The sequence below is a fragment of the Aulonocara stuartgranti genome (genome assembly GCF_965226115.1).
Source record: "Aulonocara stuartgranti genome assembly, chromosome: 15".
Taxonomy (NCBI): Eukaryota; Metazoa; Chordata; class Actinopteri; order Cichliformes; family Cichlidae; genus Aulonocara; species Aulonocara stuartgranti.
The window spans coordinates 13,755,639-13,776,880 of record NC_138951.1 but is presented as its reverse complement, the minus strand read 5'-3'; the positions used below and the strand labels follow the sequence as shown (position 1 = coordinate 13,776,880).

Below are 21,242 nucleotides of genomic sequence, written 5' to 3'. Positions count from 1 at the left end.
GCGACAGTCACGTGGCCATGATGTTCTGGAAACTGATTGGCTGCCGTTGTGAGTTCAGAGGTTAGCTTATTTGGTAATGTTGTTATGTACCCAGCTGCTGAGATGTGTGTTATCTGTTCATTATTGTAACAGCTGTTGCTCTTTGAGACTTCTGTTACATAAAAATAGTGCACGAATGTGCTATCGCTTGATTATTTGATTCGTTTTGCACTTTTACACATTTGTTTTGATCGGCGATAACTTCGACATGCTAATGCTAGCTGTGTAGCTACGTAGCTTGGTGAGAAGTCTCCTAAATGTCATGTTGTATCGAAACCTGACCTTGTAGTAGCAGTGAGCTGGAAGGCGACTAGAATGGCTTCTGCCAGAGCTATGACATCAACCAGGCTTCTGTGTTTATTCAATGCGACAGCAGCAGGATCCATTAAAACATTAGCCAGGACAGGGTGCAGAGTGTGTCTCACAAGAAATATGAGCAGTTCATCTCCAAGGCTGCAGGGCTGCATGTCAGCATGGATCATTGATCAGTATGGCAGTAATGGTGTTCTGAAGTACACAGAAGAGACCACCGTTCCCACGATTAGTTCTGCCACTGAGGTGATGATTAAGGTCCATGCAGTTAGTCTCAACCCCCTTGATGTAGCTATGAGGGGTAAGTGCTGCTAACTCAAATTAATAATTAACAAAGAAACGAATAACTTACATCAATAAGCCAAGAAAATTCTCAATTTCAGGTGGCTATGGGGCTAAACTGCTGAAGTTAAGAAGAGATCCATTATCTGTGATGGACAATGACACTGAGTTTCCTCTCATTCTTGGTCGTGATTTGTCTGGTGTAGTAGTGGACTGTGGATCTGGGGTTACCCATTTTGCCCTGGGAGATGAGGTAGGTTCTGCATTGCACAATCGTCTTTTAAAAGATGTACTGGAAATTAGTGACAATAATATTATAGCTGCATTCATTGCATTGATGTTAAAGTTAGTGTTTAGTGCTCTTTATTGACATCCTCTTAAGGAATATTAGAAACACATCTAAACACATTCTATTACAACATCAGCAGCAGCTACAAGCTTTCTCAGATTGTTAGTGAAAATTTACCATATTCTCATATTGTACTCTAGTGCCTCTTCTATTCATTTGGAATGCATTAAGTTGTACATGTGCACTTAAAAAGTGACTTCGTAATATCAGATACTTTATTAGTTGCTATTTTGTTGCTTCATTCTACCTTCACTACCTTCATTCTTTGTGGCATAAATTCAAAAAGGTGATGGAAACATTTCTTGAAGATTTTGGTCCATATTGACTTGGACAGTTGTTGCAGTTTTAGGCAACCTTTTTCTAATCTAATGGCAACTGGTGTGGTCTTCCACTGCTGCTGTAGCTGACTTGCATCAAGGTTCATTATATTGCACATTCAGAGATGCTCCTCTGGATTCCTTGGTTGTAACAAGTGGTGATTTGAGTTACTTTTGCCTTCCTATCAGTTTTAACCAGTCTGGCCATTCTTTGACATCAATAGGGACGTTTTGACCAGAGAACTGATGCTCACTGAAAAATGTCTCTTTTTCAGTCAATTCTTTGTATACCCAAGAGATGGTTGAGTGGGGAAAATCCCAATAGATAATTTGTGTCTGAAATGCTTAGACCAGTTCATCTGGCATCAACAACCAGGTCATATCCAAAGTCCATTAAATTATCCTTTCCTCCTCGTTCTGATGGGGAACTTCATCAGGTTGTCTTGACCATAAATGCACTGATATGCTGCTCCCATGGACCATATGTCTGCCTGATTAGCTATATGCTTTAACAAGCAATTGATCTGGTGTACCATGCAAAGTAGCCAATAAGTGTCTATTAGTGATCAACTGACAACCTGAAAAATAACTAGACAGGATGATCTTTTTAATATTTTGTCAGATTCAAATGCAATTTGAAATTGAGTAGATGACTGTAAAAGAAAGTGCACAAAGCAAGCAAAATGCTTTGTTTGTTCTTGTACATTTATAATATATTATTTGCATAATAATATAGTCACGATATTCATAGACATATGGACTGAGGGTCAAAGTCATAAAGACTGGGCACCCTTGATTTTATGTGAAGTGATAAATACCATATTAAAAATGCGAAGGCAAATTTGCTGATGTTACACAATTTTTCTAAAGTTAAATATGGTTATATTGCTTAGCCCACTTACATGCACCTCCATAGTTAAGTCATTCAGAGACATTTTCTTGTTGAAAAGATCAAGTGCTTTCTGCTTGGTCTCCCAGTCAGTGTGACTCATAATAATTTGAGACCCTGCTGTCTCCCACATATCTACATTACTGTCTTCCTGCAGAGAGAAATGCAATTATGCAAATCTGGCTTAAAGTGAATGTAATTAAATCACTGAACAATACAGCAGTAACATTTTCCACATGCACTATTCTAGTAATTGTATTTCACCAGTATAAAAATATCTTTGGAAACGTCTAATGATGAGAAAGGACAGGAGCAGTTGTGTGAGACCCTAATAGCTGATTAACCAGATTCAGAGAGTGAGAGTAGGTGGTTAATTTAAGTTGTGTTCTGCATGTTAAATGTCATATTTGTCTTCAGGTGTGGGCTGCTGTTCCCCCTTGGAAACAAGGCAGCCTGGCTGAATATGTGACTCTAACAGAGTACGAGGTGAGCAGAGTCTGTGCAGCAGTTGGATGGCGGTGCATTTTCAGAATTAACTGTGAATAATTTAACTAGTGTCTACACAAAGACTGAGATTAAAGTAATTTTATTGTCAGTTTGTTTTTAAACTAATGGAAAAAGTTCATTGAGAACCCTTATTTAAACTGTAAAATACATTAAACAAAAGTTCGGAAGAAGCGAACCCTGTTTAGTAATCCTTCACTGTAAAATGTAATTAGGATTAAGTTTGTTTGTTAGCTGTAGCTGCGGTGGCACCAATTAAAGGGACATACAAATTGCCCTGTGTTTTCTTGCTGCATTGAACTTCATTTATTCTCCGACTCTGGCTGTCTGCCCTCACAGTAGCTGTGCTGATTAGACACAGCCTCAAAGTTTATAAATGTAAAATATTGTTTACAAGTGAATGCAATTCTAACATTGTTAACACTCTCTGTGTGGCTGATTTTTGCAGGTTTCCCATAAGCCAAAAGTACTGAGCCACATAGAGGCGGCATCCATTCCTTATGTAGCCAACACTTCTCTGTCTGCACTTGTCAATGGAGGTGGTCTTTGCAGAGACAGTTCTTCAAATAAAAGGCAAGAATCAGCCTGATCCAAAATAATTTTATGTTGAGCTCATTTCACCCTGTTGCCATGTATACTTATTAAAAAAAAAAACATTAAAAAAGTGTTAAGCCCCTGAATGCTATAAAAGATTTAATAATGTCTTTCGTTTGTGACTTGGAGAATTGAATATGCTCTTTCCTTGTTGAGAAATCAGTCCAGTCATGTCGACTCAGAATGTAACGAAACCCGTTTCAACACTTTCATTTCATTTTAATTGGCAACAAGAGTTTTAAAATAACGCATTTAACCTGCAAACGTCAAAACATTTAACCTAACCCGCTAACGTAATAGCTTCCAATCCTGCAAATCCCTTTGTACCCCCTGAGGCTTCCACTTCTTTTCGTAGCTTTGCATAAATGAGTCACACAGTAATTGAATGACCCTCTTGTTGCTGGGGTTTCTCCTCCTAGAGTTTTAATCACTGGAGGATCAGGAGGTGTTGGAACATTTGCTATTCAGGTAAGACAGAGTGTCTTCGTTTGGCTATGCCTGTATCTATATTTATGCCTTTTAAACCCTGACAAAGTAAGATCTCTTGCTGTGTGCATACTCCCTGTTTTTTATCCTTTATGTTTCACCAGCTGTTGAAGGCTTGGGGCGCCCACGTAACGGTCACCTGCTCTCAGAACGCTGTGGGTCTTGTTAGAGGGCTGGGAGCTGATGAAGTGCTGGACTACACAGCAGGAGATGTGGTTGAACAACTAGAAATGATGGAGAAGTAAGAGCTGCAGTGTATACATTGAAACTTGTGTGGTTAGATTGTACTGTGTTTAAAGAAACGCTGGAGCAAAATGTTGCTCACTGGTCCCAATGCTGGTGTCTACTGAAGTATCATTAGAGTCTGTGCCAATCCAGTGAACGTGTTAATTAAAAAGGACTCATCTAGATTTGCTAAATTTGGCGTGTTTCGCCCTTTAAACACCCAAATGTGGTAAACATATTCCTATCAGCTTGGCACACCTGTTCGCTGACTCGCTTTCTAGTTTCCATGGAAACCACGGTTTAAGGTCTGAGTGGATGATGGTTCATTTATTTTCCTGCCCCTAAAACAAAATTGGTAGTGCTTGGTTTGGTTTCTTAGAATTCCAGCAAGGGGCTAAACCAGCACAGTGCATAGTGTACTGACATAGGATAATTTGTTTTGAAAAAGTAAATTTTGTTTTGTTTTTTTACCACATTTCCAGCAAGATGTTTACAAGATTGTCTGCCTCTTTTTTCCACCTCAAGGTTTGACGTTGTTTTTGACGGCGTGGGTGGGGACACAGAGGAGTGGGCGATGGGCCTGCTAAAGCCCTGGTCTGGTGCAAAATACGTCACACTGGTAACACCTTTACTTCTCAACACCGACTCTATGGGCCTATTGGATGGTACATTGAATGCTGGTTTCTCTCTGCAGAGCAAGGCCATTCAGGTAAACACCAGTAAAACTGACTTTTGATTCAAACAAAAGTGGATGTACACAAAAAAAAAGCTTCCACTGAGGTTGTTTATTTTTGTAACACGGACTGAGGTTTGTTTTTCTCACTAAGGCATTATTCTGGGTGTGGCCTGCCAGTGCTTCCAAATTGAAATGTCATACTTGATCCTCAGTGGCATGGAAAGAAGACATGGATATTTCTTTTCCATTCAGTTGATTATATGGATTGGAGCTGAGGTGACACAGGGAGGGGGGAAAAGTCAAGTGATGACTTGACTGAGCGTCACAGTAAATTTTTGCACTGCCTGTATTTTTTCTTCTGTTTGTATGTGCTGTGTGCAGGTGAAGATGGAATAGCATTAACACTTTGAGTCCCTGCATGCGTGTTAGGTTTGTGGTGTTGCGTTTCCCTAATAGCTGGTGTTCATGTCATGAAGATCATGACCGAACAGACGAGGACAGGGTGGACAGGGTGCTCTAGGGACTGAGTGAACTTGTCCTGGGCAGGGTAGGCACTGGTGACAGCACAGCTGGCAGCGTTAGAATGGATGAGACAGTGTGTGTGTGTGCGTGCGTGCATGTGTTTGCTGCTGAACCAGCAGTATTTGGTGTTTGTTCAGATTGTGGCCAACCATTTCCCCCCCCTCCCGGCAAATACCACTGTTTGTGTGTTTCTTGCCAAGCCTCCGAGGCCTTTTGTCCATGGGAGCAGCCAGCTGGTCACTTTGGCGAGGCTCCGCTGCATCAGTCACACCCTCGGTGCCCAACGCTGGACAGCCTGCCATTTTTATCTGTGCAACTGAGCCCTCTAGTGTCAAACTAGAGCTGCACTGAACAATCATGAACTGTCTGGTTTTTAAAAAGCAAATCAGGGTGGTTTTACCAGAGCAGTTTTACATAATAACACAATATTATCAAGTATAAAGCAAGGTTATGTTTGGTTTTGTTGTTTTAAATGAATTATTACACCACTAATTTTATTTAGACATTTGGAGCACCTTTTACAGACCTTTTTTCATAGCTGGCAGTCCTGGTCTTTTTCACATATAGCAGGAAAAATCTTAGTGAAACAAACCATTAGTGGTTTCTCTGTTTAATTTAGATGCCCTAATAAACTAGTATGCCATCAACCAAAGTATTTGTGCTCAGAATCCTGCATCACTCAAAGAAACGTAGCTCAGATTCATGCGATATGTGATGGTCAGAGGTCCAGTTTGTGTCCGTGTGTGTAAAACTAAATACTAGCTTTCAAGTTATGTATTATTTTTTAAGAACAACAATTTAATAAATGATAATTGTATTACTAGATGTGAACAATAACACTGCTAATATAATCCAATATTCCTGTTTCTGCTCATCTCATCATCAGTTATTCATGACAGTGCGTCTGAAAATTCACAAAACCAAATCATTAATCTAAACATAAATGTTTAAATTAGGTGCTTTAACATTTTTAGTAACCTTCAGTAGTTTATTGAAAACTTATCAGGAAATTAGTGCTAATTAGTCCTTTCATACAAAATGCGGTTTCTTCCTCCTAAATCCTTATGGTGCTAATTACTGTAAGTCAGGGTAACTGCCATGTGTGTTTTAGTCAGCTTAGTTGTCTTTTTTGGTGTTCTGATCCAGGTCTTAATTTTTTAAAGTACATTTTTTTACATTTTCCTTCTCTTTTTTCCTAACCGATAACTCTGTGTGGTTACTCATGTGTATGAGATGCAGACAAGCCTGACTTCTAATTACTGCCTCCCGTTTGCTTTCTTCTTAGAATTTATTATCAAGCGGAGTCTTCTATAGGTGGGGATTTTATGCACCAGATGGACCTGCCCTGGATGAAGTCAGCAAGCTGGTAGATGCAGGGAAGGTACTATATGGCTTTATTATTCATATCATGCACACCTGCCTTTTAGGACCATTTGTACTGACAGAATTAGAGTGATGTCTAATTTGCAAATCCGTCACAGGCAGAGAGTTGAATTTATGCAGAGATGGAGATCATGCAACTCACTGAATACTGAACATACCATGGATTCCCTATGAGTTTGTATCCGAGGCTCCCATGTGGCTTTGTGAGGGAGTCAGAATCACATTCCTGCTATTCTGGTTGGCTGGTTGGTTGGTGTTGTGCACGGTTGGCTGCTGGGCGATTGAGTCAGGCGCCATCAGACGGTGAATGGATTTTTAAACAGTGCTGAGCAGCCATTCGCAAAAGCGTGTGGGACCTCTGTCCTTTTGTGCTGGGGCTTACAGCAAGCAGCAAACTCAGGCCAGTGGCGGGAATCTATGACCTCCGGTGCCCCACCACCCCTCCTCACAAAACATACACGCACGATCTCTCTGCTCTCTCTGTCCTATTTGCAGTCAGAAGTGTGGATGGTTTCCAGTGACGCGACTGCCCTCCCCATTCATTGTTAAAGACAAAAGATGGTGACCACAATAACAAGCCTGGCTGCTTGTGTTCTGGGACTAGCACAGGATTGTCCAGCCTCATCACATTCTAAACCCCTCCCTCACGTTTTCACTCTTGCAACTATGAAAGCAGCGATGTTGTAGCATTAGGAGTTTGTGGTTATTTGCTAGACTAAACTTTTTTGATAATGGGTTTGATTATGGGATCACTGTAATTTGCAGTGCTTTGTGACTTGCAAAAAAGCCTCTTCACTAAGATGTGAAAGTGGAAATGGTTCCAGTGCTGTTAAGTTTGGACAGTTACTCATTTTGTCTGGTTTGCTGCTCTTAATGCATGGTGCTTACCTCACGAGTCGGATTTGCACAAGCTGCCACATTCATGACAGACTGTCAATACTTATTCTGATGGGGTTTTTTTTTTAAGCGCCATTAAAACAAAAGCCAAAACTAATTTTCATAATCAATTGAACTCCTGCCTAAATGTGTAAATCTGATCTTTTAATTATTTCCCATTTCTGCTGCTCTGTCACAGATCCTGCCTGTTGTGGAGGCCCAGTTCTCATTTACTCAGGTGCCTCAGGCTTTTCAGAAGCTCGAGAAGGGCCATGCCAGAGGGAAGACGGTAGTCAGGGTGGCTGAAGAGGACGATAGACAGACTGAAGAGCTGGTGCAGGACAGCAGCACGGAGACTGTAGAGTCAGTGCAAGAAACAGCCAAGCAAAGCTAAGTAGAGGAAAGCAGGTGCCTAGAGAGTTTCTGTTATGATCCTTCTCACCTCCCCTTCACCATCAGCAGAGTGAGAGGTAGTCTGTTTTGTAGCAGACTGCAGTCGTGACCTGCGCTTGTAATTAGAAGATACCAGAAGTTGTATCTCTTGTTAACGAGCCTTCTGCGATGTACTCAAAGTTTTCAAAGTTCTCAAGTTGTGCTGTGTTCATCATGTTGAAATTACTAATGTTACCAGCTAAATGCTCCTCATGTCAACCATGCAGCTGGTTATGGTTACCAGACTTTTGGTAATTAGCTGGCTGGTACAACATTGTATAAAAAAGCTTTTCTGTTACAAATGTGGAAGAAACTATTTGTTTTTTCTTTTTTTGGTTTAGTTACTTGTATGTGAAATTATGTGGACATCCTGTAAAGCTACATAATCTGAAAGGAATATATCAGTGTAACTTTCGGGGAACAACAAACATCTGAAATGTTTTGTTTTTTGCATGTCCATTCCACTCAACTGTGCACTGTTTGAGAAGTTCATTGACAAAAATAGTTTTATTATATTGAAAAGAAAAAAGTTCTATGTTGAATAGTTTTGATTAAACAAAAATAAAATACATGATATTTGTTTCCTTGTGTTGCATGCAGCTGGAAAAAAGCAATATGTACTAAATAACAGCACATTTCATTAAAAAAAAATCCAAAAAAAAGTTTTAACACTGTTTTAAGTTAATAAAAATAAGGCAAAAACAGATTTGTTCAATGGAGATACAGCTCAAAAAGTTTGGGGTCACCTAGAAAATGTCTTGTTTTTGAATGTACAACAATATTAATTTGTTTTGTTCTGGTAAAACATTTACTTGATCAGATACCTTGTAAATAACAATGGAACGTGGAATCATAAATCAAACAAAGGATTTTTTATGGAATATCTGCATATGTGTAGGCTAATGTACAGTCAGGCTAAAAGGCCAGTTTTTGTCTCAAGATGGCCAAAAATCACCGTACACTAAACAAGTCAAACTTTCCTTTTCTTTCAGCAGAAAGGAATCCTTAATTGCATCTTAAAACATTTGCAATCATTTAAATATTTTTTTCTTTCAAAAGCAGGACTTTTCAAATTGACCCCAAACTGACAAACGATGTAAGAATAACATGTTAAATATTTCAATTCCTGAATGAACTGTTTGTACGTTTGTTACGTAGCAATACATTCTACCAAAATCCTTAATTTCTCTCCAAGTTGACCTCTTCATCTGCCTTCTCATGGTTCCCCTGCAGCAAAATGTTGAGAACCTCCAGCGGCGTACCTCGTTTGTGAGCACTGTGTGTCACTGCATTAGTGTGTCAGGGATCCAGTTCAGCAGACTTTGTTTTCATATAATCTCCACATCCCACCTTTGTTGTAGTTTACTTGCATCAGGTGTGTTCAGAATCACTTGGTTTTTGTCATAAAGATGACCACCTGAAAGAAACAATGTTTTTATTAAGTGGATTTTGTATACATATTTTAGCATCATTCTGGTGCCTGGAAAGAGATTGTGTTGCGTAATATTGTTTATTTAAGATGGATTAAAAGTAGAATTAAAAATGTTTTGGATATATTTAATTTCACATACAATAATGATAACTCCTACAATAGTGTTCAGTACGCCTATTGCAGGGAAAAATTCAGTCCACAAGGGGTCACTAATTGACAATGATGCAAACAAAGTGACTAGACATAAATCCCCAGTTTTATACTGGGAATATCTAACCACAGGTTTCAAGATCCTTTTTATTGCCTTATGCACAGAAGTTGCATCTTTACTATCTCTTAAATGTGTATGGGAACATAGAATACTCAGTTTAAGAGCTTTAAGTGCTCAAATTAAGTAGGAAGGCACAATGTAAGTTCATTTGCCATTTAATAATAATTGTAGCATTTGCTCCGTAGTCCATATACAGGCAGCTTGTTGGATTTGACAACTTTCATAAGACTAGCCATGAAACCTGAATATTTAATGCATAGAAATCAAACTGAAACTTAAGTATTATGTAACTCTGACATTTGAATTCTCTGTGGGAAGCTTGTCACAGATGGTGCTTGTAGTACAAACAAGTCTTTATATACAAATCATCTATCGGAACAATTTTACTGTTGGTGTTGTAACACTGGTGAGGCTTACCTTTGACTTCCAGGACTAGATCAGGGTTGAGAACATAGCGAATGAAGCCCTCAGGAGTGATGCTCCAGAGGTGGATTTGGTCATCTGGGTCTGGAGTGAGACCCACACGGCTTCCTGCAATTGTCACACTACCACTGGGACTTAGGCAGCACTCCTCCAAGAGCTGGAAACAGAGAGAGGAGTCAGTTAGAGATATTCAAATTACCAGCTGCTAACAGGTAGAATGGTGAAAGATTCATAGATCATATAATATATGATCAGATATAGTGCAGAAAACACCTCTGTTTGACCTGTGGTCACTTTTCTTTAACTCTTTAACATTGTTTTGATTCTCATCTGAGATTTGACCTTAGGATCTAAGATCTTGATCTTGGTCTAAGGGCTGCTATTCATCAAGCTTTCCCTGACCTTTCTTTATCGTTTCGTTGCGTAATGAAGGTACTGTTACCTTGCAGTGTAGGCGTCCATTCTGGTAGAACCAAATCTGCTCCAAACCATCCGCTTCTTCTGTTTCTTGTATCCGTAGCAGTTTGACATCATCTAAATCCCCGGTCACTGACATCATTAGCCCCGTCTGTCTGTTCCTTAAACGGAAGTGCACTTGCTTCTGCTCGGAAAACACATACAAATAGTTGGCGCTTCTTCTCAAAACAGGATTCACAGCAAGGGAATTTCAAATCAACTCGACCATGCTCTTAACTATCACAACTAACAGTCAATCAATCAATGCACATGTGTGGTATCTAAAAGTGCAGCTATGAGCATTACCACCATTGTGGTGCAGTAATCTAATACTTTGCATAGCTTCATTGTATACCTGTAAAAGAGGGCGGAGCGATCCAATTTTCTGCCAGTTGCTGTGTTTCCGCCAGTCGAGCACCTCTCCAGGCTTTAGCAAAATCTGAGCACCCCGATAGTTGATTCCCTCGTATAGCACCCACCTGATTTTTTAAGACGAGACAAAAACATAATCAAGTCTCAGATATTCAACAGCAGAAATGAAAACAACACTTCCTTATCAGCTTTTATCGCTGTCTGGGGACTGACAGTCAGTCACCATGAGTGAAAATTTGGCTTGAAAATGCCAATCCTTGTTTTAATATATTTCAATATCCTCCTTCCTCGTGTGATAGGATATTACAGGATGCTCAAGAGAGCACAGAGACAGGCAGACATAAACAAACATGATTTTTCTATACCTGTTTTCTTTTTCTTTTCTTTTAATAGCACAAACTAGAAACCAAGCCTTCGATGCTGGTAGGTCATTGTTTTATCTTAAGAAATAGCTGAATTCTGAATCCTGGCTTCCATTCAATGCCTAGCAAAAGATAATAACCCTGCTGAGTTTTATAACAGTCCAATTTTGCTTTGAGGTTAGATGTTGCTTTTCACTCGTTGCTTTATGGCTCATCTCTTCTGCAGCAAGAATGTGCCAGTCCAGAGGCAGCTCTGCCTTACTGCGAGCCCTTTATTTCCTCAGTGTTGGCTCACACCTACAGTCTAAATCTTGCACATCAGCAGCAGGTTTCCACCATCGATCCATCTGTCAGTACTGCCATTCTGCAATATTAGATGTGCTGACCCTGCACTGCATTCAATATTTCTGAATCTGCAAAATGCCATGTTATAGTCTATATGGTACGCCCAAACGAATTCTTTAACTACAGAGGAATCTTTAAAAAATCATCTTAGTTATACCAACAGACATCAAATAAGTACAGGTTGCACAAATAACTATGGAAATGGCACCAGAAAGTTCTGGAAATGTTTTGACATGTTGACTAAAGAGATAATAGCAACTGAATTTGAAATGAAACCAAAAGGGATTAAGAGGTGGCACTGCTGAGTAACAACAGGCCACTGTTGTGTGAGTGAAAAGTAAAGAATTTTATTTAGTGTCACGTGTCGCTTAGCGTTAAAGAAACATTTGGGAGTAGAGCAGAATGAACCTGTTAAACACAAACCACAGGGTATCCTTAGTAACGGCTGGATAACCAAACAGGTCTGAAAAGCACTCACACGCCTCCTTCCACCAGCACAGACTGGACTCTGCCACATCCTCCGGCCAGCTGCAGGTTGACTGATCCGTCCTTTAGGACCACCCTCTTCCCATGCAGACCACATCGCTCAAAAAGAGTGATGGATGGAAGTGAGAATTCCTGCCAAGAGTGAGAGAAAGGACAAGTGCATTAACAAGCGCTGAAAGCTCCAGGTCATACAGGTTGACATTAAGGTTATTTTGAAGTTACCCTGGAAACAGGCCACACTCACACCTTTGTGCTCCCTGGCATTTTCACTCCCTGTTTACTGTAAAAGACAGACTGCCTTCTAAATGGACACTAATGTCATGGGTCAACGCATTTAATACTGGATGGTGATGATGTAGATGATAAGGAAAGAAATAAGCAGAAATGTGTGAATTTTTACCTTCTGATACAAAATCACCATTATTGACAGTTATATATTTTTTTATTTTAACACTTAACAGTTTTGGGATGATTCATCCATTGTTTTTTGACAAGATGTCAAAAAAGTATTAGTTTTATAAATTTGGAAAAAATCAAAGAATTGAACAGCATTTGGGATAAAAAAAACAAACAAACCATATGCCACATGACAGACATGTGTACTTCCCACATCTGCTCAGGTCCGAGTCATTTATCATTAAAGGGTGAAGCCAAAACTCCAAAAGGATGTCCAAGTGGTGTCCAACTTTAGTGCAACTGTGCAGATTACAGGCACTATTCATGCACCCTTCAGACAGACTCTCAACTAGCTTGAAAAACTACAATAGCAATGGATATTTGTCTGTGATGCCTTCAGCTGTCAATTACAAATTAGTTTTTGTAGCTTTGCAAGACCTAAATACTGATGAGAGCTAATTTAATGCTTAATCTCCTCCTTAAAGAGTGTTTCAGTTCAAAAATATATTTAATTCTAGAAAACTTAATGTCTACTCCCAGGGTTTAATGACCAAAAATAACATGTTTCAGTTTTAGGCTGGCAATCTGTAAAAGGGGAGTGAGTGTTAATTTGTTAGAAGAATTAAATTATAGACTTACAAAGCCAATAGTCTGTAGTGACAGGATGGAGGAGCTTGTACTGACACAGCCCATTGATCTCAGGTCTGGGTAGTTTCCCACTTCTAACACATACATCCTGCAAGTGAAGTCTTGGCCCTCAAAAGCCATCCAGCTGCAAGAATACATAAATGCAATTACACAAATATACTGACACACACACAAGAAGAACAAAAGCACAAAAAATGTGCCCGTGTTCTGCACTGAATACGATAGATGATCATTGTGTAAACCTACCTGCACTAAAAAGATTTTCAATTTTAATACTATTCAAGCTTGAAGGTGAACAAGAGCTTTTTACTGAGCTACTGAATTCTTACTTATTAATGGGCCAAAGCAAAATAGCATATTAATATTAATGATGCATTTTATAATATGTAATGCAGGCAGTGTATCACTAGCTACTGCCATATGGGATTTTTTTCTGTTTAGAAAGTGTAACAGTGACAGCCTGAAGCAGACTCTAAATCACAGAAATTGCTTTTTAATGTGACCAATATGCAGTTACAATTGTAGCAGATCACCTTGGCACATCTATCTCTAAAATCTGCTATTGAAAGGCTGTTGCAAAGTGTTTTTAGTGCCAGAGATTCACCTTACAGCCCCGCAGTGTGACAGTTTCTTCACAATGTACAGTATTACTCACCTGCCAGCTAGAACCTTGCAGGAGGCCACAGAGAAACCATCCTGCAGGGAGGTCACATTGTCCTCCAGAGTGAGGACAGAGCCCTTAAAACCTGGATCAGAGAAAAGCTGCACCTGAGGCACACACAGCAAGAAAACAAGACTGAGTCATCCACTCTGAGCTCCTCACCTCCTCGTCACATAATAATTGCAATAACGCTTCAAGATTAGATGTGCTTTCTTTCTTCCTTTTTAAATGCCTACCTTAAATTTGGATGTGTTCTCAAAATCATCCTGAAATGAAAATGAAAAAAAAAAAAAGATTATTGAGACTGATTCACACTGAACCACAAAAGAGAGTGGCGCTGATAGGAAAGGAGAGATGCAACATTGTGGGTGGTATTGCTTTAACTTGTGTGTGTGTGTGTGTGTGTGATATGCCCTCCCTCCACTCCGTTTTCCTGGTTTTACCTTTCCTCATGTCTCATTGTCTGTGTTTTTTGTTTTTCTTTAATCTCTGTGTAGTCTGTGTGTGTGTCTGCCTGGGCATTGCACTCCATTCCTGCCCCTTTAATCAACTCACCTCATCCACTAATCAAGCTCCTGTAGCATTCTGTGGCTCGCTTTGGATCGTTCATTCCCTTATGTGAGTCTAACACTACTCCCACTTCTGATTTAGTTTGTTACTCATGTTATGTGACCCTTTGAAGCAACTCTTTGTTTCCGTGTGCATCCTCATCAGCCAGCCTGGCTCTTGCTCACATTGCCTCCAGCAGCCTGGCTTGCTTGTCCTGCTCTCATAACAGGCAGCACGCAGCAGCCAACAAATCCATCTAACAGAGAAACTCGACCGATTCTTTGCACAGTTTGACAAATAATAATCAAATCAAACTCCAGCCGGTCACAAACCGATAGCAGACTGAAAGGCATTCACAAGGTGCAGCAGACACTCTTCAACTCTTCTGCATTAAAAAAAAAAGCTGGGTCCAATGATGTGCAGGGCTGTCCTGTCAGAGGTATTGACACACATTTTGAACCTCCCTTAAAACCACCATCGGGCCTATTCCCAGAAAAATTTACTGTAACTCGTTTGTACAACCACTAGTCAGTTGATCTAACCTCTGTCATCTCAAAAGCCTTTGAAGGATTGATACTCACATCAAAGACTCCATCCTTTTTACATTTAAACTCCACAGAAATTGTTTACACAAATATCTGAGACAGACCATCTTAACTTTAAAGCCAAATAATTAATTTTTAATGACTCGCCTACTCTAATTGGGACCGATCATTACAGCATTTTACCGAGTCTTGTCTTGTATATGCCTCTTTGTCATCATCCAGTTTGTAACCAAAGCAACTTCACGATGAGTCACTTTTGTGATCTAAGATATTTTTGCTTTCAATCTAGTGACAAGAATTTTCCTCTCTCATGCTGGATAAGTAATTTTATTCACATTTCTGCTCTGCTTCATGCTCCCAGAGCTAATCCACTGTAAAGCCTGGTATCTGTCGCGTGTTATCCCTGACATTCATTTTCCTATTTTAAGGATTCCACCTTAAATTTTGATTGTAAAAGTTGCTGGTTACAAGCAGCGAAACCACATGGTGAGTCACACTAGTACCTCAAGAGGAAGTGAAAATTCACCAGCAGTTGTGCAACTATTCATCGTGCAAAGCTGATGGAGCTAATCGTGCAGGTCAAGCAAACACACTGGCTGCTGCATTGATTAAATGTAAAATATCACAGTCGCCAGACCATCTGTCTAATAACCAGACAATGTTTCCACCCTGTGAGTCACCACTCTTACCAGCATGACAGGCATTGTTGAGCCAACTCTGTGCTGCAGTGCCCCCCAGTCCTCTGGGCTTCCATACAGGCCTTTTTCCAGGACATAAGGCTCGCCACAAAAGCCTGGCTCTTCAAACACAACCCAGCTGAGAACAAAAACAAAAGAGGAGCACCCTTTACTTTTGACATGACATTCTTTTTTCATTTTCATTTCATTTTAATTGGTAAAGAAACAGAGTGTTTGATGGGCCATGGCTGAAACCCACAAGAATTCAGGCACAGTTGTGCTCGTTCAGCAACAACTTGCGGTCAAAATCCAATACCGTCCCGCATGATAGCATCTCAGCAGCTACTCTGTTGAAAAATGTGGCATGTCACGAGTGGCTGTGGGAGTGGGTGTTGCATTTGCAGAACTGTGTGTGTCCTAACGTGCAAGACTGAAAAACTGACAGTTGTCTCCCAGCAAAACAAACGGAACGCAAATGAGCCAATCAAACAGCAGAAGAACATGGGCGAGGCCGCGCAGTCTAATAACAGACTAGCAGCGCAGCAAGAATAACCTTTCAATGTCATGAGAGTCTTTTCTCATAAAGAAGGACGTTATGTTCCACTCCACATTATTAACCATTTTCTTCCTCTCCCTTGGGTAGAAGCAATCAGGAAAGCATGCCCTGCGCTTCATTATTCTCGTTTGCTTCCTGTTTGTTTACTTCTGCATTTTTTTTCTAGCTGATCATACCATAAAGAGAGGTTGAAAGGCAAGCAGTGATGGAACACTGCCACTGCTCATTCCTACAGCATGTGGTTAAAAAAAAAAAAAGATGGTGATAAAAATACCTCAAGGGAATAAAGAATTTCCAAATATAAACAGAATTCCTTGTTAACTAAGTTTAAAGATCTGAGTCTGCCTCCTCCACACTCTCCAAGAAGTCACAGAGTTGTTTCCCACTGCAAAAAGTCTGAGATAGTCCTAAGGTCAGGAACATATGCACGGCAGACTAACCATTAGTGAACGAGGTAATCTGTCTCGACCTGTCAGCAAAGGTGTGGCAGTCATGCAGCCACGCTCCTGAGAAGCAACGAAGGGTAATAAACCACACAAGACTTCACAGGAACTGTAGCCTCAACTAATCATCAAGCTGGCGGGAAGAAAAGCATCTAAAAACATGTAGAGTAGTCTAAGTCGTTCTCCATCAAGGTAGGTAATCAAGCAATATTTGTTAGAACCATACCCAAGCATTTCACCACAAGTCTTGCAGATTGAAGATGACTTGCAAAGGAAAGTGTTTATCCCATTTCTAACAGCCGAAAATACGTTTTTTCTAAAATACCCCAAGCTTTTATTTACCCATAACGATCACAAAACAATAAACCATAATAAGCATGCTACTTACACACCACCGCCGACATCAATAGACTGCGTCTTCATGCCATAGCCCGTCTCATCCATGTTAATAACAGGCACTGAGAGGTCAATGTTCATCCCCAGCTCGCCAAAATCTCTGTCGCTGAACATCTTGAGGTGTGGAGACATGAAATCCTGTGACAAGAATAAAATCATTTTAGGAAAAGCTGCAGACAAACACAAAATCTTGGGTTGAAGATCAAAACAATAAATATGTATGTTAGGAATAAAGTCAATTTACTCTAGGGAGTTATTTTTAAACTGTTATACATTTTTCCAGTCACACCAATTGCAAAGAATATGATTACACAACAGCTTATAGGTTTCTGATGTACTTGCACACCCTGTCCAAAAAATGAAGACAGTATCAGCTTAGGCACGACACGAAATGTAGCTCAGCTGCAATCCTGGCATATCAGCATACCATCTTACATCAGCTGACGTCTCAGGTGATATCCTGATATACATCCAAATAGTAAATCTCATATAGGGTTCTCTATTTAACTTGCATGCACAATTGCACAGCTGCTTTGCAACCCACCTCTACCACTCCTTTTTCATGCTTCTATCTGATTTAAATAGTATCTTATCTGTTATGACTGATGTCTGCTCTGTTCTTTATGGGAGGTCTCACTGCCTCTATCTTCCCACTTATATACAGGGAGGGGAGGGGAGGTCTCAGAACAGAGAAAGACCAAAAAAATACATTACTGACGACAGAAAACACAATTATCCTTCGATTAAAGTGGTCCTGACTGAAAAGCTGTTTCTAGACAAAAAGCACCATAATGAAAGCGCCCTTGAGCAAAAACTGCTTTGGGGTAAGATTAATATATTATATGCAAGATGTTGATTTGTTTATAGAATCTGGGGCTTCCAAAAACTGTTTATGCCTTCGAGTTGCTATTAACAATTTGTATATAACAATTTTCTGCAGACTTTATACGGTTTTTTTGTACATCCAAAAGTCAGCCATGCCCACTGGGGATACAGTGGAATGTATTTCTTTGCAACAGCTTCTTAAAACAAAAAGTTGTTTTTGCTTTCTTTCTGTTTAAAACAATTCCCCAACAAAGACTTGGAAAATTGGCATTTTGTCTACCATTTAATAAATATGTCTCCCTGCTTGCTAATGCTCCAGACTCTTCATAGTCAGTGTTTATGTGGAAGTTTTTGGTCTCAATAGTTTTTATTATATTATATTTTTACATTAGCTTGCAGTCTAAAGAAGAAGAACAAGGTACTGAGCCCTGAATCGACCCCGACGAATCCACTGATGTGTGCATGACAGAGCTAAGCTTTGTCAGAATGGGTGAATGCAGGTTATAGTGTGAAGCACCTTGAATGGTCTTAAAGCCTACAAAAGCGTGCTATTTTTATTTTTCGACAATCAGCTGCAATCTGAATTGTAACCTTCATCAACTCAGAGTGGTTATGCAAAATTCAAGCATCAGTTGGCGGTTGCTATTAATCACACACTGGTATATGCTAAACTCCTTGCTAGTTTTTTAGTGTTTGCAGTACTCACAGACAGTATCGGTCGCAATGACAGAAGTTCTGAGCCGCCCCAGTCACTGCACTCCAGGTACTCTCCTTCCTCCAGGATGTGCTGCTGACCCTCGAACCCAGACTCACTGTAGCCCACCCAGCTGATGCAAGAACCAAAATGCAGCAAAGTCCCTGATTAGAGCTAAACTGGTAGCTCCTGATCAAATTATTATATTATAATCATATTACATCAAAATCACTATCTTAGTCTAGAATAAACTTTGCTCCAGAGTAAGAGTGCCATTTAACTCCATCCTGTACAAGCAAAGGGACATGCAGAAGAAGACTCACAATCCTCCAATGATTTTCAAAGAGCTCACGGACTTCAGTTTCATTGTGTCCAGGTCTGCAGGAACATCTCCTTCACTCTCGCAAAAGCTGAAAATTTCACCATCAACTTCCATACAGGAGCCTTCAAAGCCGGGCTTCTCATATAGAACAGCCTGCATCAAAGAACAGACAGCTTACATGAACACACAGGTTATATTTTATTTCACTTCATTGTATTTCCAAGGAACTACAAACTACATATTAAAAGTCCTATTTGAATGGCACAGTATTAAGACTGTGTGCATCTCAGTGGTTTTTACGTTGTCCAATTGCTGAATGACGCGTTCACCCTAAAAATAATCTGTTTATCTGATTCTCACATTGTTAGCTGTGGAAATTCTTGCTCTTAAAATAAACTGTGGTTAGTGTACTGGAACTTCCGTTACTTTTTGTGGTCTTAAATGAAATAAGCCTACAAGTCAAAAACATTTGGGTACTTGGGCAATGCCTGAAGGCCTTTCATAAACATGCTTTTCCTATATACTCAACACAGATATTACAGTTTGCGGTTAGATTATTTTATAATTTCCAGAATTTAACATTAAATAGCTTTTTCCTTTCTTTTTCTTCTTTTTGAGATCAAACAAAACAGAACTGCGCATACCTTGACTTCACTGGAATTCTCCACTTTGAAACCACCCTGGAACAGAGAAGTCATCATCATTAACAATGCTCTTCTCTAATTATATGCACACAATAGAACACCTGCCAGCAATTACACACATTCATAGTTCAACTAATTTTCTCAAAAATGTTCATAATTCCCTTGGCCTGGTAAGGCAAGGCAAGGCAAGGCAAGTTTATTTGTATAGCACAATTCAACAACAAGGTGATTCAAAGTGCTTTACAGAGACATTAGAAACAAGAACAAATAAAAAGCATGATTTAAAATTGAATAAAACAAGCAAATAAACTAACTAACTAATTAACAAACAAACAAACAACAGTATATAAAATCAAAACAGATAAAATCAGAACAGTAGATAAAATCAGTAGTTAAATGTAAGTTTTGAAATTTAAGCTTAAAGTGTGGATTTGGTGCTTTATTCAAATGCAGCTGAGAACAGGTGAGTCTTCAACCTGGATTTAAATAAACTGAGTGTTTCAGCTGATCTGAGGCTTTCTGGGAGTTTGTTCCAGATATAAGGAGCATAAAAGCTGAATGCAGCTTCTCCGTGTCTGGTTCTGACTCTGGGAACTGATAAAAGACCGGATCCAGATGACCTGAGGGATCTGGATGGTTCATACTGGGTCAGGAGGTCATTGATGTATTTTGGTCCTAAACCATTCAGAGCTTTATAGGCCAGCATCAGAACTTTAAAGTCTATCCTCTGACGGACAGGCAGCCAGTGTAAGGACCTCAGAGCTGGACTGATGTGGTCCACTTTTTTGGTCTTAGTGAGGACTCGAGCAGCAGAGTTCTGAATGAGCTGTAGTTGTCTGACTGATTTTTTAGGTAGACCTGTAAAGATGCTGTTACAGTAATCAAGCCTACTAAAGATGAATGCATGGACTAGTTTTTCCAGGTCCTGTTGAGACATCAGATCTTTTATCCTTGATATATTCTTGAGGTGATAGTAAGCTGACTTTGTTATTGTCTTAATGTGTTTTTCTAAGTTTAGGTCTGCATCCATCACTACACCCAAATTTCTCGCCTGGTTTGTGGTTTTTAGATGTATAGATTGAAGTTCTCTGGTGACCTGTAATCGTTTTTCTTTGGCGCCAAAGACTATTACCTCAGTTTTGTTTTTGTTTAGCTGGAGAAAATTGTGGCACAACCAGTCATTGATTTCCTCAATGCATTTACCAAGAGCCTGTACAGGGCCTCGGTCTCCTGGTGACATTGTGATATATATTTGTGTGTCATCTGCATAGCTGTGATAGTTTATTTTGTTGTTGTTTATAATCTGTGCCAGTGGGAGCATGTAGATGTTAAACAGAAGGGGTCCCAAGATGGAAGGTTGAGCTGAGCTATTGTCTCTGTGGGTAATAACAGTAAACACTGCCTTTGGACATAGAGTGACCCTTCACAATGCGGAAAAGGCAGAAATCGGAATGCCAGCTTTTGGAAATTATTACTGAACACAACATGAAGCTGTGGCTTAAGGGGATGTCAGCAATTTTGCATAATTTCAGTTACATTTAATTTAAAGTAAAACTTCTGAACTACTTAAGAATTTGACCTTATGATTGCACTTGGTGAAAAATCGGGCTCATTAATTTATCTGAGGGGTGGGATGTTTGTAACAAATGGCACATCAGTCCAATATGTGTCTGTATCTCCCATAAAGCATAAATCTCAGTGAATTCTCAGTGAATTACCAGAGGAACAGTGTCAGGAGAATCAAGTCAGAACATTGCTGGCAGTCACCCTGTCTCACATAGTCTTAGAAAAAACCCCGAACAGAACAGAAATAGAAAGAGAGAGTCTTCTTTAGAAGCTTTGCCACTATTGGA

General features: G+C 39.8%; 2 protein-coding genes across 4 annotated transcripts in view; one reads left to right on the top strand and one right to left on the bottom strand.

Moving 5' to 3' along the window:
• Nucleotides 1-36: 36 nt before the first annotated feature.
• On the top strand, nt 37-8,466 carry LOC309689917 (reticulon-4-interacting protein 1 homolog, mitochondrial-like). Its single transcript, XM_082506620.1, has 9 exons — nt 37-652; nt 735-886; nt 2,606-2,674; nt 3,141-3,265; nt 3,706-3,754; nt 3,877-4,013; nt 4,523-4,706; nt 6,481-6,576; nt 7,654-8,466. The coding sequence occupies exons 1-9, from the start codon at nt 355-357 to the stop codon at nt 7,846-7,848; spliced, it is 1,305 nt and encodes a 434-aa protein (XP_082362746.1). The 5' UTR covers nt 37-354; the 3' UTR covers nt 7,849-8,466.
• LOC309689912 (uncharacterized protein) overlaps nt 8,375-21,242 on the bottom strand; it is a 29,009-nt gene continuing 16,141 nt past the window's right edge. For all 3 annotated transcript variants that reach the window (XM_082506610.1, XM_082506611.1, XM_082506609.1), the window contains exons 10-22: nt 19,390-19,425; nt 18,747-18,898; nt 18,436-18,556; nt 16,897-17,042; nt 15,522-15,648; nt 13,975-14,004; nt 13,733-13,845; nt 13,069-13,201; nt 12,026-12,165; nt 10,824-10,947; nt 10,455-10,613; nt 10,007-10,169; nt 8,375-9,303 (exon numbers count right to left, since the gene is read on the bottom strand). In XM_082506610.1, coding sequence (XP_082362736.1) covers nt 9,215-9,303; nt 10,007-10,169; nt 10,455-10,613; nt 10,824-10,947; nt 12,026-12,165; nt 13,069-13,201; nt 13,733-13,845; nt 13,975-14,004; nt 15,522-15,648; nt 16,897-17,042; nt 18,436-18,556; nt 18,747-18,898; nt 19,390-19,425 — 1,533 coding nt within the window. In that variant the 3' untranslated portion in view covers nt 8,375-9,214. The remainder of the gene's footprint in view (nt 9,304-10,006; nt 10,170-10,454; nt 10,614-10,823; nt 10,948-12,025; nt 12,166-13,068; nt 13,202-13,732; nt 13,846-13,974; nt 14,005-15,521; nt 15,649-16,896; nt 17,043-18,435; nt 18,557-18,746; nt 18,899-19,389; nt 19,426-21,242) is intronic.